Source organism: Neltuma alba, unplaced genomic scaffold (assembly GCF_004799145.2).
Source record: "Neltuma alba isolate B1F8T4 unplaced genomic scaffold, ASM479914v2 tig00011578_pilon, whole genome shotgun sequence".
NCBI classification, from domain to species: Eukaryota; Viridiplantae; Streptophyta; class Magnoliopsida; order Fabales; family Fabaceae; genus Neltuma; species Neltuma alba.
The window spans coordinates 417,456-434,588 of NW_021636231.1; the positions used below are offsets into that span (position 1 = coordinate 417,456).

Below are 17,133 nucleotides of genomic sequence, written 5' to 3' on the forward strand. Positions count from 1 at the left end.
AAAATAAAATAAGATGACACCACGGTATATAGAGGTTCAGATTCAAAAAAATTGAATCCTACATCCTCTCCCCAAGCATAAAGCTTGAGAATTTTCATAAGTAATAAATATTCACAATACAATATACATAACTCATCCTCCTATCATTTGCACACCAAACCCAAAAGGAAAAAATAAAAGAAAAGAAAAGAAAAGAAAACAATATACAGATGTATGGCACACGGTCACCCAACAAGTACCTTCAAAAGTGAAAAAACAATTAATGCAGATGAATCACACAGAGGACAGTCCCAGCAGATCAGAGAATTTTTTGTCAAGATGCTGGCTAAGATGATGGACTTCATCAGATTTTAATGAGCTACTCTTCTTAGTCCAGTTTCAAGTCTGCAAATCCCTTTCCATCCCTCTTACTGGTGCTGCATTTTAAGCATACGAAAGGGAAGTTCAGAGACAGCACAAGAGATTAAAAAAAATGGAAATGGCAATCCATTATCCTCAAGTAACTTGCTAATAATAAGTTAATCAAAACCAAAGAAAATATATGATAGAATAAGTGAACAAGCAGATTACCAGAGAAAGAAGAAATCAAAAGGCTCTGGTTCAGTTTAAACCTCTTCAGAGCAGGAATGAATATATGAAGGATCTTAATTAGAGCACTACACTTTGAGAAGAAGTAAGAAGCACTCTTTGTTTCCTTTATCAGTTAGAACTAACTGACCGTTTTGGACTCTACCTGCAACAATCCCATAAGAAGAAAAACTCAATCAAACTAAGATTAATTATCAAAAAAAAAAAAAAAGATAAAGAAATGGTATCTGTTATATAGATGGAAACTTGTCAAGAAGGGTACCTTCATGATTACTATTTGTGAATAATTTCTCATTACATGATTGAATAACGTGTGAGCCACAAAACACAAAACTTTGAAGCCTCGTCCCTGCATAAATTTGAGGCCAAGTGGATTACTAAACTAATATTTGGAGTAATGAAATTGTAAATATATTGGACAGCGTTGAGATCGTTAATGGTTCAGTGTAGGATATGTAATTAAAGTAGGTACCGTAATCAATTAATGCTCTGAAGCACATCAAATGTTTTCTAGAATTGCATCATTATATTCTGTCATCAAATATTCATAATAATTTAATTTAATATAAACACATGAGATTGCTACCTCATTTTAATTCATGAAGTTGCAAATTACAGTGATCTAAATTTCATTAGGAAACTAACACAAACAGAATATAAAATTACTAATTCACTCTATATACAACATATTATATTACAGAAACATAAACTGAACACAAGTAATGCCAATTGTAATTGTTGTTCATTTTCATCATTCGAGCTCATAAAAATGATTTTGTCCGGATGCAAATCAGCAAGGAGCATTTTCAGTTCTGGTTTTGAAAAAATCGCACATAATTGGTGAGCAATAATTTCTTTAAAAAAAATTATTTAAATATATCTAAAGATAGTAATCATACTGTTTTTCGCAATATATTTGTATTAATATATAGACACGATGAAAAAGAAACCAAGAAACAAGGTAAATAAAAATAGCTAAAGCAGGTTTAAAAAAACAGAGAGGGGAAGAGAGCGTGCTGGAATCCAAAGAACAACAAAATGAATAATTTTGTTAATATCATATAAAATTGCCAAGAGGTTAACCAATGTAAGAAGTGGTTCCAAAAATGTAAGAAAATTAATATTGAGAAACATTTATATGTAGGCATAATGGTCTCTGGATGCATTTATATGAACAAGCAAAACATAGTACTTGGGAACAATATTGTGGACATATAAATACCTCGTGGATGATTGTACCTCAATATATGTTGATGAGTGGGATGTGGGATATTTGGCGCAAAAGTTGTTCATCCTTGTTGTGGTATTTTTCATCAAGCAATGGACAATACCCAAAGTGAAGCTCTCTTAAAGAAGCAGGCAGCTTTTCCCCTGACATTTTCTCCAGCTTCAAACAAGAATGGATATCTAGTTTTTGGAGAGAGGTTAGGTGCTGAAGTCCCGTGCAATTCAATGTCTCCAAGTCACTAAAGCCAGTGAGTTCCAAAGTGGTGAGAGTGGTAGGAAGAAAACACACCTCTGGAAAACAGTTGACATAACTTCCATCAATTGGATAAAAAATATGAAGGCAAGTGATATTTCTTAGGAGGTGCCATGCTTGATGGGATGTTATGAACTCTATGTTACACGAAAGAATATGAAGTTCTCTCAAACTCGGCACAAGAGCCCCTTCTGGAAATCCTTCTATCCCTTTAACATTCGATATGCTTAGCTTTATTAAATTTGGGAGGACACCTTCTATGTCATCCGATATAAACTTCACAAAACTACAACTCTGAATATAAATAGACCAGAGACTTTGAAGAGGAGCGGTTGAACTCATCACAAAATCAATATTTTTACTACAGGATACGTTTAATTCTTGTAATGACTGGGGCAAATGAATCATTAAAGTTGATATATTGGAGCAACCACGGATACATAATTTTTGCAGATGTGAAGGTTTAGCGAGTGCCTCCAACACTGATTCCAACATCCGACATTCTGAAATATCTAGAGTGCAAAGGGCCCGAGGTAACTCTGGCTCTTGCCATACCCCATTTCCACTTCCATATGTGTCAAAATTCTGAAGTTTGGGACACCTCGGAATACTAGAAGAAAACAATGGACAATATCTAATAACCAAAGTTTCTAAAGAAAGCAACCGGGAAGGTAGACTTCCAACTAACTTGGGGCAAGATTCTATTCTGAGTTTTCGAAGCTTAGGGAAAGCTTCCATATCAGTGGAAAGCCATTGTTCCCAGGATAACATGATTGAAAAGCTAAGATATTCAAGGGATGGAAATGGTATCATGGAAGAACAATCATCAGCCTTCAAAAACTCATCACCAATGCTTTTGACACGTTTTAATCCATAAATATCTAATGTCTTCAGAGCGGGGAGCTGTCCCAAAGGGGGAAGCATGCAACAATTTTCACAATCTGTCAGGCCCAACGAGGTCATGTTATAGTAGGAAGGACTTCCCAACCAATCTGGAAATATTGTGCCCTTATAACAGTAAACTTCCAATTGTTTCAAATCCCAATGGGGTCGAAGCTTAGCCAAAATATTTCTCTCCCTGCTTGTATCTTCCGCATCACCAAAATCCGACCAATATAATGTTAAACTTTCAATTCGCTTCTTCTCCATCATTCTCGCACCATCTGCTTCATCTTCATTCTTGACATTCTCTAACCGACTAACTTCAATGCAACCCTTCAAATTTGAGATTCCTCCCAATTCTGTAATCCCGGTCTCCTGCTCTTTCCCAACAATAAAGTCACTTAAAAATTGCAAATCTTTTAATTTACCCAGCCCCCTCGGCATTTCTTTCAACGTAGTGTTTGTGACGTCAAGATGTCGCAAATTTTTAAGTTCCTGCATGTCACTTGGTAGAATCAGGAGAGAACAACATTCACGCAGCTTCAATGTCTGTAAATTATACAATTTACAGATTGAATCAGGCAAACTTGCAATGTTTGTGTAAGATAGATCCAAATAGCGTAGATGGATGAAATTTCCGATTGACCCGGGAACCATCTTTAAATTAGGCAGTCCTGCTAGTGACAATGTTCGTAGGTACTTCAGGTTTGATGATAGAATATGAGAAGCATTTTCAAAAGGCGATTCCAATCCTATAAATGTTCGCAAGCCTTTTAATTTTTGGAAAACCTCATGATCTAAGCCTAGATAATTTTGAAAGTTGCATGACAAATGGCGAGTCATGGGGCCAATTTTGTTTCTATTCTCCCTTAATCTAAAATAGAAGTCCCCGGCAACATGAGTTGCTAACTCATGAATGAGATCATGCATCACAAAATGCCTATCTCTTATGATGTATTCATGATTTTCGGGTAAGGGTTGAAAGAATGATCTTGAAGTTAAATCATCAATATACCCCTCACCAACTTCTTCTAAAGTCATTTTCCTTTTTGTGGTCCCCAAAAAACCTTCTGCCATCCACATCATGATTAATTCATCCTTATCAAATGTATAATCCTCAGGAAATAAAGAACAGTAAGCAAAGCATTGTTTTAAATGGGGAGGAAGATAATAATAACTGACTCCTAAAGCTGGAATAATCTTGTCATCGAATGAATCCCACATGGATTCTTTTAATATATTATTCCAGTCTTCAATGCGAGACTTTGATCGAAAAAGGCCCCCAAGCACTTTTGCTGCTAAAGGCAATCCTCTGCACTTGCTAGCAACATCGCTTCCGATTTTTTCTAAGCATGAATTCACATTTGAATCTTTAAAATGGAAAGCATGTGCAGCAAAAACTAACAAACAATCTTCATCAGACAACAAATCTAGGCGATAAGATGATGAGATAGTTGTAACCATCAAAGCAACGTCCTCTTCACGAGTTGTAACAAGGATTTTACATCCTTCCACCCCATTGTGAAGCAAACTCTTCAAAACATCCCAATCAGTGTAGTCGTGATTCCATAAATCATCAAGAATAACTAAAAACTTTTTCCCTTCTATCTTCTCTGCTAGACGATCGCGAAGAAGATTCAAATCCATGTTATCACAGGCAGAATCTTGATCAATAGATTTTATTATAGTCTGTGCTATTTTCAAAAGATCAAATGTTTCAGAAACACAAACCCATGCAGTGAGATCAAATTTTTGCTTCACATCTTTATAAACTAAATTAACTAAGGTGGTTTTCCCAACCCCGCCCATGCCCCAGATGGGGATTACGGACAACGGACCACCCTCACCATCCAACATAAGCTTAATTATATCTTCTTTTGCTTTATTCCTTCCGTACACTTGAGAGACCTCCACATGAGATGTAACTGGAGGCCTCCAGGACAAAGTTTCCGGACACGTTTCAGTGCCCTTCTTCAGTTCAAGGGCGTCTTTTTGTCGCACAATATATTCAATTCTATCACTTATAGCTTCTAACTTATTTGCCATGCTTGTATCACGCAAAGTAAGGGAAGCAAAGGAGAAAGAGGGAACCTGTTTCTGAGTGGCAGCTCGGGTGGAAATTTCATCCATCAAGTCTTCCAGGTCATAAACAGCATCCTTGAGTTCATTCAGCCACTCTTTCACGGCTAGATCCTTCTTGAATTGTCTGAGTTCAGCGTTATTGAGCACAGCTCTTGCAGCAATCAAGGATGGCCTCAAATGATTAAGTAACTTGTCATCCAGCTTCTTTCCTACAATTTTGTTGATCAAATCTGTGATCTCAGGCGTTAATCTCTCCAAAAGCACATTGAAGACAGCAGAGAGAAGAGCTTCGGCCATGATCTCTTTGGGAATGAGTGATATTTCTGAAAACAGTGAAAATGCTCGCAAACTTGCACAGCAAGTGAGATGAAATAGAAGGGGCGACCTCGATTTATACGATTTCAGAAGCTAGTGAAAGATGATACTACTGTCTCTTTTGTCATGTTGCAATAATAGCAGGACAAGGAAAGGAGGCTAACGCAAACCTGTCATTGTGAACGCACTAAAGTAGAAAATTATCTATAAATATGACAAAAGAATCATTAACATATTGCCAGAAAATACATCATTTATAAGTTTAAAAAAAATCAACATGCCTTGTCTTTCTTTACTAGTCTTCAGTCCTTGCTCCTTGGATAATTTTTTAAAACGTCCTTTGCCGAAATAAACAAGGCTAATTATATTTTACTATGTGGCTACTACTATCAAAAGATTTATCCACTATGACCATGTTTTATATGCTGGATCGAATTTTAAAAGAAGAGACTGTTATTGGGATTGAATAAGTTTTAAATTTATGTTTAGCATATTATGAAAATTTGAGGGGGGAAAAAGAAAAAGAAAAAACAAGACTCAAATTCAAACAAAAATGAGATCAAAGACACATTTATCCTCATCTTCCATTCTTGCTGCCAAGAAAAGTGGTAGAAAGAACAACAATGGAGGAAGACGGTTGAAGTTGACGGTGAAGTGAAATTTTAGTTCCAATTAATTACGTGTCTTTTATTTTTTCCTCACTTTCTCTCGTGTTTATTTCCAATTATTCTCTGGAAGCAAGTTTGACTGCTTATGTGTTATCGAATCTTGTTAATATTCCCTAGCAGTTTTTTTTTTGGAGCCAACCCTAGCAGTGAATATGCTGTATAAGAGAGACGCGTCGAAAAGGATAAACAGGAAACAAGAAGGGGCTTGTTTGGAACTCTGTTTAAAATAAACTTTTAAACAAGTTCACGTAAATCGGGATAAAACTTTCTTCACATGCTTATTTCGTATTTCGTAAATCATATTTAAAAAGATACTTATAAGTTAATCCAAACAAACTCAAAGTCATCAAAAAAAGAAATGCTAGGAATAATAAAAGGTATTATGACATAATAAAAACATTGAAATATACTCTCGAGGAGCAATCAACGTGCCCATAAAATTATAATATTTTTTGTATATAATGTTAGATTGAAGCTGTGTTGACAAAAAAAAGTTGCAAATATTATTAGTATAAAATACGTTGACACCATGCTTTCTAGACTAACTATGAAAGATAAGGTTTAAAAAATAATGTAAAACATCTTTTTTCGTATCATTTTAATTAGATCCATTTATATATAATTTTCTTACCAAAATTTACTTAATATATAAAAGGTTAAGATGCATCTAGCATTTCGGATTATTCTTTCATATGCATCTAGCAATCTAAAGCATTTTGTAATATATCTAATATTTTGAAGTATTTTTAGATACATTTAACATCTTAAAATATATATTTTTACCTTAGTCGTGGATGCACCAAAAAATATTTTAGGATATTAAATGCAACAAAAAATATTTTAAGGTCTTGGATGCACTAAAAAATACTTTAAGATATTGAATACAAATAAAAAATATTTTATGATGCAAACCACAAAATACTTTAAATTACTAGATTGGATACACCAACAAAAATATTTTGGGATGTGGATACACTTTAATCCTAATATAAAAAGTATGAGTTATTTTGAAATTTCATGTTAACACCAGTCCTAACACCTAGCCCGTTTTAGGTATTAATTTTTTTTTTTTTTTAAACCTTGTCCGCCAATTTTAGGTTGCAAACTGTTACTTACTGAAGAAGGTCCCAAACTATTTTCACCAAAAAATAAAAAATAAAAAGAAGGTCCCAAGCTATTAGTTATTGAAGAAGGTCCCCTCCAAATTGAACTTTGTGGTCACCTTCTTCCATAAATCGCAGCTAATCTACTAAAACAAAGGGGACACAACCCTTGTGCTTGTGAACGCACTGACGTAGAAAATTATCACTAACTATGACAAAAGAATCATTAAAAAAGTTAACATGCTTAGTCTTTTTTTTTAATTTAAGGTTGATCTTATATATAAGTAACATTTTGTATTTGCCTAAAAATTTAATGTATTCTTTATTTTTAGTCCCAATTAATTATATGTCTCTTTTTTTTTGCTCGCTTTCTCTCGTGTTTATTTCCAATTACTCTCTCTCTCTCACTTATCATTATCATATATACATAAAGGTTTAATATTAATTATTTAATATTTATAATGATTTTTATATTTACATTGAATATTCATAAAAGTAAGAATGTAAGATGTAGTAGACATTTACATGCACGCGGAGTTGGCCGGTGGGTTTTGGGAATTAAATGACTTCCGCACTTTCTCAGCAAAAAGATGCGTGGAAAAGTAACTGAGGAAGAAACACTAAAATTAATCTAAGAATTTATTTTTAAAAAAAAATTCCTCAAAAAAATTAAAAAAAATAATTCGCATCTTTTTTAAAGTTAACTAATCTTAAATTATAGCTTATTCTTCTTCCTAATACAATGATATTTTAAATGGTAGTGATAAGGAAAAAAGAACAAAGAAAGAAAAGATCATAAAAAAGAACAAAGATGTGTGGAGAAGTGAACCCAAAAAAAAAAAGCATTGAAGCTGATTTAAGAATTAAAAAGTTTTTCCCTTGAAAACAGTAAGAAAGAAGTCATTAGTATTGTTTTTAAAGTTAATTACTCTAAGAAGAAAAAGAAAAGAAAAGAAAATATCATGAAATGATGTCCAAACTAAAGAAAGAAAAAACGGGTGGAAAAGTAAATAAAAGGGGGGGGGAAGGCATGGTAGGTTGGACGCTGACCAAACAAGGGCAGATAGAGAGAACAAAGCCTCTTGAATGTACGAAAAAGAAATAAGGGAAAATTTTATTTTAGAACCACGGGGTAGGTAATTAATTAATATCAGTGACCTTTGAAACATTTTAAAATTTCGGTTAAACCCCTAAACAAAATGAAATTAAATTTAAAAATAAAATTACAATAATACCCCTTTTATTTTTCTAAAAATAAATATTAATGGTTAGTGGAACTCCAACCACCAATGCTTAGGTGGCTGAAATCATAACCCCTTAGCACATGAAAAGAAATGTGACCACCTAAGTAACCAAGTCTTTTAGTTATATGATGCAAAGAAAAATATATATAACAAAACAAATGCAAATGTCCAAATATAAATAAACAAGTAAAATTTGACAATTTATAAGTGAAATTTAACAATTTATAACAAAAATTCATCAATTTACAAATAACATAATGAAATTCACAACCCTAGATACAAGTATTGACGTGTAAATGAGAAAATAAAATTTGAAAATTTACAACAAAAATTCACAGATTTACATCCCAAATTCAGCGATTAACAATAACCATAAGAGAGTTCACAACTCCAAATATAAGTATTTAAGTGTAAATGAACAAGTAAAATTCAGCGATTTACAACATAAATTCCTTGATTTACAACCCAATTTAGTGATTCACAAGAAACATAAACACTTGTATTTAAGATTGTGAATTTTCTTATAAGTTTTGTAATGTTTATGCTCCTTGTGAATCATCGAATTTGGATTGTAAATCGTTGAATTTTACTTGTTCATTTACACTTAAACAATTAAACTTGGGGTTATAAATTTTCTTATATTTCTTATGAATCATCAAGATTGGGTTCTAAATTACTGAATGTTTGTTATAAATGTTGAATTTTACTTGTTTATTCACACTTAAACGTTTATATTTACGGTTGTGAACTCTCTTATGTTTCTTATTAATTACCGAATTTGAGTTGGAAATCCATGAATTTTTATTGTAAATCTTCGAATTTCACTTGCTCATTCACATGACCTCAACACTTACATCTGAGGTTATAAATTTTATTATGTTACTTGTAAATTATCAAATTTTTGTTATAAATTACTAAATTTTACTTGTAAATTGTCGAATTTCACTTGTTCATTTACATTTGAATGCTTGTATTTATTTTGTTATGTTTTTTTTTTTGCATCATATAATTAAAAGGCTTGGTTGGCTTGGTAGTCATATCACTTTTGATGTGCCAAGGGATCATGAGTTCAAATTCTCCCTTGAGTATCTTATTTTTTAAAAAAAAAAATCCTTTAGCCACCAAAACTCTCGAAACCAGCTATTAATATTTATTTTTTATAAAAATAAAAATCAGTAGTATTATTGTAATTTTATTTTAAAATTTTAATTTCATTTGGTCTAAAGGGCTTGATTAAAATTTTGAAATATTTCAAAGATTGACTAGTATTAATTAGTTACAGTAGTGTTAAAATAAAATTTTTCCAAGAAATAAACAAAAGACCGGGGGGGAATTTTTTTTAATCTTTTTTTAAAAACCAATGCCATCAAATATTTTTTATAAGTTTATCACTCTGGTCAAGTCATAACTTGACCTTCCGAAATTTAAAAAAAAAAAAAAGAAGTTATTTTACATTATTAATATATATTTATTTGTGTCAAAGGGCAGAGATATTTTGAGGAAGACGCTTACTGAGAGGAGGAGGGAAAGGACAATAATTGACCCGTGTGGAGCTGTTGGGTTTTTGGAATTAAATGAACTTCCGAATTTTCTGAGCAAAGTGACACCGACAAGGAAGGACAACCCAATTGCATGTGAAGAGAATCCTAGGAGGTTAAATAAGAAACAAAATATCAGATTATTCAGTTCTAATCAGAGTTATGAGTTTTATCCTATTACTCTCTCTCCGGTCATATTTATAAGTTTTAAATTTAAAAAAGAGTGTGAGTTTTAATTTAGATTTGTCTTAATATTTAATACATTTTTTCAATTTTGATTTTAATTGTTACTCCTCCGGTCTTTAATATAACACGTATTTAACTAATTCGATTAGATTAAGAAAATTAGATAAGTTAGTTAATTATAAAAAATGACATATTTTTCCTAAAATACCATAATCATCTTTCTTAATACTCCTTCTCTCTCTTCTACTTGATTATGGTTGAGGGAATATCCATAAGGATAATTTAGAAAAAATTGATAAATATGAGAAATAGGTCTTATATTTAGGACCAAAACCAACTCAAGAATTAAGTCCTATATTAAGGACCGGAGGAATATTATGTTTCTTTTGCTACATATCTCTCTCATTACATTTCTTCACACATTATTTTTTATCATTTTTCATTTATTATAAGGATATATTTAGTTTCTTATATATTTAGTATTTTTAACTAATTTTAATTAATTTTTTTGTACCGACAATTCAGTTATTTAAAGCTCATAAAAAGAACTTGATAGAGTATTATTTTGGGAAAAAACTATGCTTCTCGAATCTTATTTATTTATTTATTTTAACAAAAGGATCTTATTTATTTATTAGGCAAAGATTTTTTTTTTTGCTTATATGCCCCATAATTAAATTTTTGACATAAATATGTACTTGTGCCTTTCATTTATTATTCATGGGAATTATAGGAGAGAGTATATATTCCGGCAAAAAAAAAAAAACAGAAGAGAGTACATGTTAAATAGGTAACATAATATATATATATATATTAACTAGGGGTAAAGATGAAATTTTTTTTAATTTAAAACATAATTAATGATTTTTTTTTTACCAGCAAGAGAATTAATGAGATTGAAGATTTGTTCGGTTTTAATAAAATATGTTGAAAATATCTTATAAATAAAATTAGAGAAATACTTTAATTATATATAGCTTCACACAAGATCTTATCTTTATTCCATAAATTTATCAAATATTTTTTTTAATATTTCAACCCTAATACATTTAAGATTAATAGTGAATACTAACATCAAAATTTTAAATGTCCCTCTTTTTGTTATCTTCACTTATTTATTAACAAAAAATTGTCCATGTCCATAGATAGTATTTTGGTGAGACATTTTTTCAAATGTACTCTTATGATCCTGATTATAGGACAAAAAGAGAAGAAATTTTTTAGTTCTATTTATAAAGTAAAGAAAAACTTTTGACATAAATGTAGAATTTTACTTTTTATTTATTATTGTGTTGACTTGATTTTTATGAGATATAATGTATATTATATAGAAATAAAATTAAAAGATTATTAAATTTTAAATAAGAATCAATATAGAATATATTAAAAATAATTTATAAATAGGATTAAACCAGTAGGGATCAAGAGTCAATTAAAATTTGATTCTCGGGAAAAAAGAGCAGATATTTTGACGAAGACAATTGAGGACCAAAGGACGGGGAGGACAATAATTGTTCCGTGTGGGGACAATGGAAAAGATCAAAGACGCGTGGAAAAGTGAACGAAGAGGAAACATTGAAATTAATTTAAGAATTTATTGAAAACTTCCAGGAAAAAAAAATCAGTAATATCTTTTTAAAGTAAATTACTCTAACGTGTGAGCTTAATCTTCTTCCTAAGAGTACTAAAGTGATATTTTAAATTTAATCTCATATATTCGATTGAAAAATGAAAGTGAAAATAAAAGAGTGAGATTGAATTTAGAGCATGGATTTCCATGTTCAGAATAATTAACTTTGCAGGGTTTTTTTTTGCCAACAATTAACTTTGTAGAGTTAAATTGACTGCTGACGTGACGAAAATGTGTAGTTTCGTGGTGATGGCGTTGGGAATACGAAGGAAATGCAGGTGGGCTTCATTTATGCGACTTTGAAAGCGATAAATGTAAAGCTGAAGGATGCAACATGTGACTCCTGGAGAAGTAAATAAAGGGGAAAAATAATTTAAGAATTTGGAAACTCAAAAAGTTTTTTTTTCCCTTCCAAACTGGAAGAAGAAAATACTCTTATGTGCTTAATATAAAATCTAATTAATTAGCTTAAATAAATTAAAAATATTAATTAAATTAGTTAATATAATATATTTTTAAAATATCTTAATTATTTTGTTAATTTCCTCATTTTTTTTCTATTTGATTATTGTTGAGAGAATATCAATAGGATTAATTTGAAAAAAACTGATAAACATGTAAAACATATCTTGCATATAGAACCAATATCAACTTTCAAATTAGATTTTATATTAAAGACTCGAAGAGAAGAAAATACTTACATCAAGTTATCTAATCACATGATCATGTGTTTTTTTCATATGAAATTCTAATAAAAATAATATTTTAAAAATAATATATGTGTGATTAGAGAACTTAACATATTGACATAATAAATATAACGAACTTGAGGTAAATATTGTCAAAAAAATCATAAATATTTTTTAAAAGTTAATCACTCTGAAGTTATAACATGATCTTCTTCATAATACAATGACATTTTAAAATTAATCATATATCTTTTTATAAAAAATGAAAGTCAAAATAAAAGAGTGAGATTGAATTTAGAGTATGGTTTTCCATATTTAGAATTTTAAAAAAAATATTATCTCATGTCCTAATTATAAAATTTCGTTTATAATTTATAAATAAAATTTTATAATTAAAATCGAAAATACTATGTTATAGAGTTAAATTGACGTAAAACATCGTGAAAGTGGAGGCGAAGTGGGAGGAGTTCTAGAGTGTCCATAGCATCATTATCATATATGCATCGGTATAGACTATATTCCTTCCGTTTCTTATTATAAGAGACATTTGATGCTTATGGTATGTTCCTATATATAAGAGACACTTAAAAGTTGTTTTTATTTTTTTGTGTTGATTTCCTATTTTACCCATATTTATTCTCTCCAACTCACACTCTCTCTCCCTCCCACTTCTCTTTCTTTTAATATTTTAATTGTTCTCTCTCATGCTCTCTTTCCTTATTAATGAGGGCATTTTTGGAAAACAAATTATACTTTTTACACATTAATTGTTCTCAACTAATTTTAACTGTTTTTTTTTATCAACGTATTTCGGTTATTTGTCTCTTATAATAAGAAACGGAGGGAGTAGAGTATTAATTAATCAATTACAAAATAATCTCCAGGCGAGTTGCCGGAACACACGACGCAAAATAGATACCTTCCGGCATAACATTGCTACAAATTTAACTATCAAAGCAACACGCTCTAGAGGAGCATTTTGCATCTTTTCCCTTCAATGTAGGGCAAATTCTTCAAAATATTCCAATCAGCATAGTTTTCATTCCAGAAATCCTCAAGAACAATGAACTTTTTTCCTTTCTGACCCCTCCGCTAAAGATTCAAATCCATATTATCACAAATAAAATTAGGACCCATAAATTTTATTATAGTCTGTGTTATTTTGAAATGATCAAATACTTTAAAAACACAAACCAGTAAAATCAGGCTTTTGCTTGACATCATTGTAAACTAAATTAATTAAGGCGGTATTTGCTGCCCCGCCTATGTCTAGAGCTAAAAAAACTGATCAAGTTTGTCAGGTCAGCCTATTTAAACATAAAAAGTGTAAGGACTGGATTTGAAATTTTTTTTCTTTTAAATGAAAAACAAGTTTAAAAAACTGGCCTTATAGAGTTAGGGTGTGTTTGGTGGGAGGGGAGGGGAGGGAAGGGAAAGGAAAATGAACCCCTCCCCTCATTTGGTTAAAAATTTTGGAGGGGAGGGGAGCTAAAATGTCCCCTCCCTCCCCCCATTTTGGCTCCCCTCCAAATTGGGGTTTTTTGGAGGGGAGCCAAAATTTTGGACCATTATGTCCTTATGGTTTTTTTAATATTTTACTTCTACCCATAAAATATAATATTATAATATTTATTTCAAATAAAAAATATATTATCCTAAGTAAAAAAAATAAAAAATATATACATTATTATAATTTAAAATATATTATAAAAATTATTTAAAAATAAAAAATATTTAAATAAAAAATTATAATATTATAAAATTAATTGTTTTTTATAAATATATTATTTATTAAATATATTTTAAAGCTGGAAAAAAAGATAGCCTAAAGAAAATAAAATTTCATTTTTCTTATAGCATATAAAATTTGTTAATTTGATTATTTTAAATATATTATTATATTAATTAGAATAAAAAATTACTATACCAATTTTTTAATACACATATTAAAATGATAAGACTGAATTTTTATTAAATTATATAATTTAAATTAAGATGTAAATTAATTTATATAATATATCAATAAAAAACATAAACTAATATGTAAGGGTAAAATGGTAAATTGATTATTACTATCCCTCCCCTCCCTCCTTAAACCAAACAAAGGATCATTAAATGCTCTCCCCTCCCCTCCTTTTTAATCAAATCAAATAAGGAGAGGATAAAACCTTCCCTCCTCTCCCCTCAAATCAAACAGGCCCTCAAGGACTTAAACGAACTGGTTGGTCCTAGTACCACCTATGTCCGTACTAGGAATTACAGACAACGGACCACCCCTTGTCATTAAACATCATCTTAATTCTCTTTTGTCCTTCCATGCACTTCAGGGAGACAGTGACTTCTACATGAGATGTAACGGGCGATAAAACCTATACCATAAAATATTTTTATGAGCTGACAAAATATACTCATCTTTTAATTTTATATAAACTTTCAGTCTGATCCCTTATTTTTTAACTCGAATTAATTAAAATTTAATTGTTGTGAAAAAATCAGTAAAAGTGAAGAGATATTTTGATGAAGACATTGGCGCGCAGAGGAAGGGAAGGACAATAATTAACCCGCCCAAGTTTGCCGCAGGCTATTCAATGACCTCCCGGTTTTCTCAGCAAAGGGGCACCAACAAAGAAGTGCTCCCGTCTACAATATGCCACAAGTCGTTTATATCAAAATAATTTGATTTAAAATATAAATCATTCTTATACTTAAAAAATAATTAATGCTTATTGATCAATTTTATTCCTATAATTAATGCTTAAAATATAAATAATTGTATTTTTCTCTTTTCTTTACAATCTCGTTGAAAAAAAATTAAATTTAAAACAGACTCAATGAGTTAATTATCATTTATTAGTTTTAATAAATTATTTAAAATGACTTATATTATGTAGGCAAGAAGTAATTGCACGTTTAAAGAATTTTCTTTTCCGAGTGAAAACTTAAATTCATTCATTAAACAGAGATCTACAAAAGATTAATACATCCAGTAGTTTTCTTTGTTACTAAATGAAAGTGTTGGGGAAGATATAAAAATACTTTTAAAAAGTATTTTTTTATAAAACGAAATAAATTTTTTTATATATTTATTTTGTATACCACAAAAATATTTTTAATTAAGGATAAGAAAAATTACTTTTCAAGAGCCAGGGAAAGATGTTGCTGTGTACCTTTCGTCATTTAGCAATTATGCAAGGATTCATTATTCAATAATGGTACCAGAAAAATGGTCAAAAAACTAACAGTAGAAGAAGCGGAGGGCCGCGCAACCGACAAGAGTTGTGGTTTTTCCTCCGATAATATAAATCACGAAGGGACTGAGAAGATTTCGGTGGATTTTTTATGCGTGAACTTTATTTTTATTTTTAAAAAAAAGAGGAAATAGTTCATGCAAATATAATGATGCACCTCCCTGGCCCTTATCTTCTCCGACCTCCGGTCTTAAAAAAAGAAGTTAAGTTAGTTATTTGTAATAAATAAATGTGGTCTTTTCTAAAATATTCTTACTAATCAAGCGTATTGGGTAGAACTATTATTGTTAGAAAGACTATTTTTAAAAAAATACATAAATATGAGAGACAGAGTGGATTGGGACATTATATTTAGGATCAAAATAAAAATCAAATAAGATCTTATATTAATGATCGGTGGTAGTATTTGATACAAGGGTATTGGAAGAAATAGGAAGACCAATTTTAATGAGTTCTATTTAAAAAATTAGAAAAATGAGATTATATAAGATTTTGACAAAGAAAAAAATATAAGATAAAAGAGTAAACAAAATTAATTTGAAGTGGAATTATAAGATTTTGACAAAAAAAAAAGAGTAAACAAAATTAATTTAAAATTTTTAGCTCCACTTCTCTGATTTTTCAAATCAAGTTTATTAAAATTCTTCTTCCTCTCTCCTTCTCTCAATCATACCAAAGGAACCGCGCATGCTATATGTGAAAACAACGTATGGAAAAGCAAATACAGAATAAATAGAGAAAGAAGATTCTAATTGTATTAAAAAAAAATTGAGTGCTATATAATGTAATAAAATGATTTTTTAAGAAAATAAAAGATGAATAATGTTGGAATCTTTTTCTTTTAACGCAAGAAATTTAAGATTTCATCATTTTATCACTATGAGATACTACTAAAATAGGGATAATTAATTTGCTAATTCTTATAGGTTTAAATAACTTGTAATCAAGTCCTTCTAGCTTTTTTATCAAGTTCTTATACTATTACTTGTTTTTATTTAGATCATTGTAAGCTTTTTTTTTTAAAATTAGATTCTTATAGTTTTACCTTATTTTTAATCACGCCTTTGTATTTTCTAATTTAACTTAGGAAAAATTAATCTTTTGATATTTATAGTTTTGACATGTTTGTAACCCAATCTCTAAACTTTGATTTGATGTAACTCAGTCATTATAATTTTGACTCGGTTGTAACTTAGTCCTTAAAATTTGACTTGTTGCAGCTCAGTCCATATATTTTTAACAATTTTATAATTTAGTCCATCTTTTTATTAGATATATAATTTTATTTTTAAAAATACAAAGACTAAATTATAAAATGGATAAAAGTATAGGGACTGACTTGCAGTGAGTCAAATTTCAGCGACTGAGTTATAATCAAGTCAAAACCATAGGAATTCAGTTACACCGAATCAAAGTATAAGGATTGAGTTACAAATTAGTGAAAACTACATAGACCCAAAGATTAATTTTTCCTTTAATT

The 17,133-nt window shown here is 30.1% G+C and overlaps 1 protein-coding gene across 1 annotated transcript; it reads right to left on the reverse strand.

Moving 5' to 3' along the window:
• Positions 1–1,828: 1,828 nt before the first annotated feature.
• On the reverse strand, positions 1,829–5,329 carry LOC114715199 (putative disease resistance RPP13-like protein 1). The gene has a single exon (XM_028899995.1). The coding sequence runs from the start codon at positions 5,327–5,329 to the stop codon at positions 1,829–1,831; it is 3,501 nt and encodes a 1,166-aa protein (XP_028755828.1).
• Between the last annotated feature and the right edge of the window lie 11,804 nt (positions 5,330–17,133).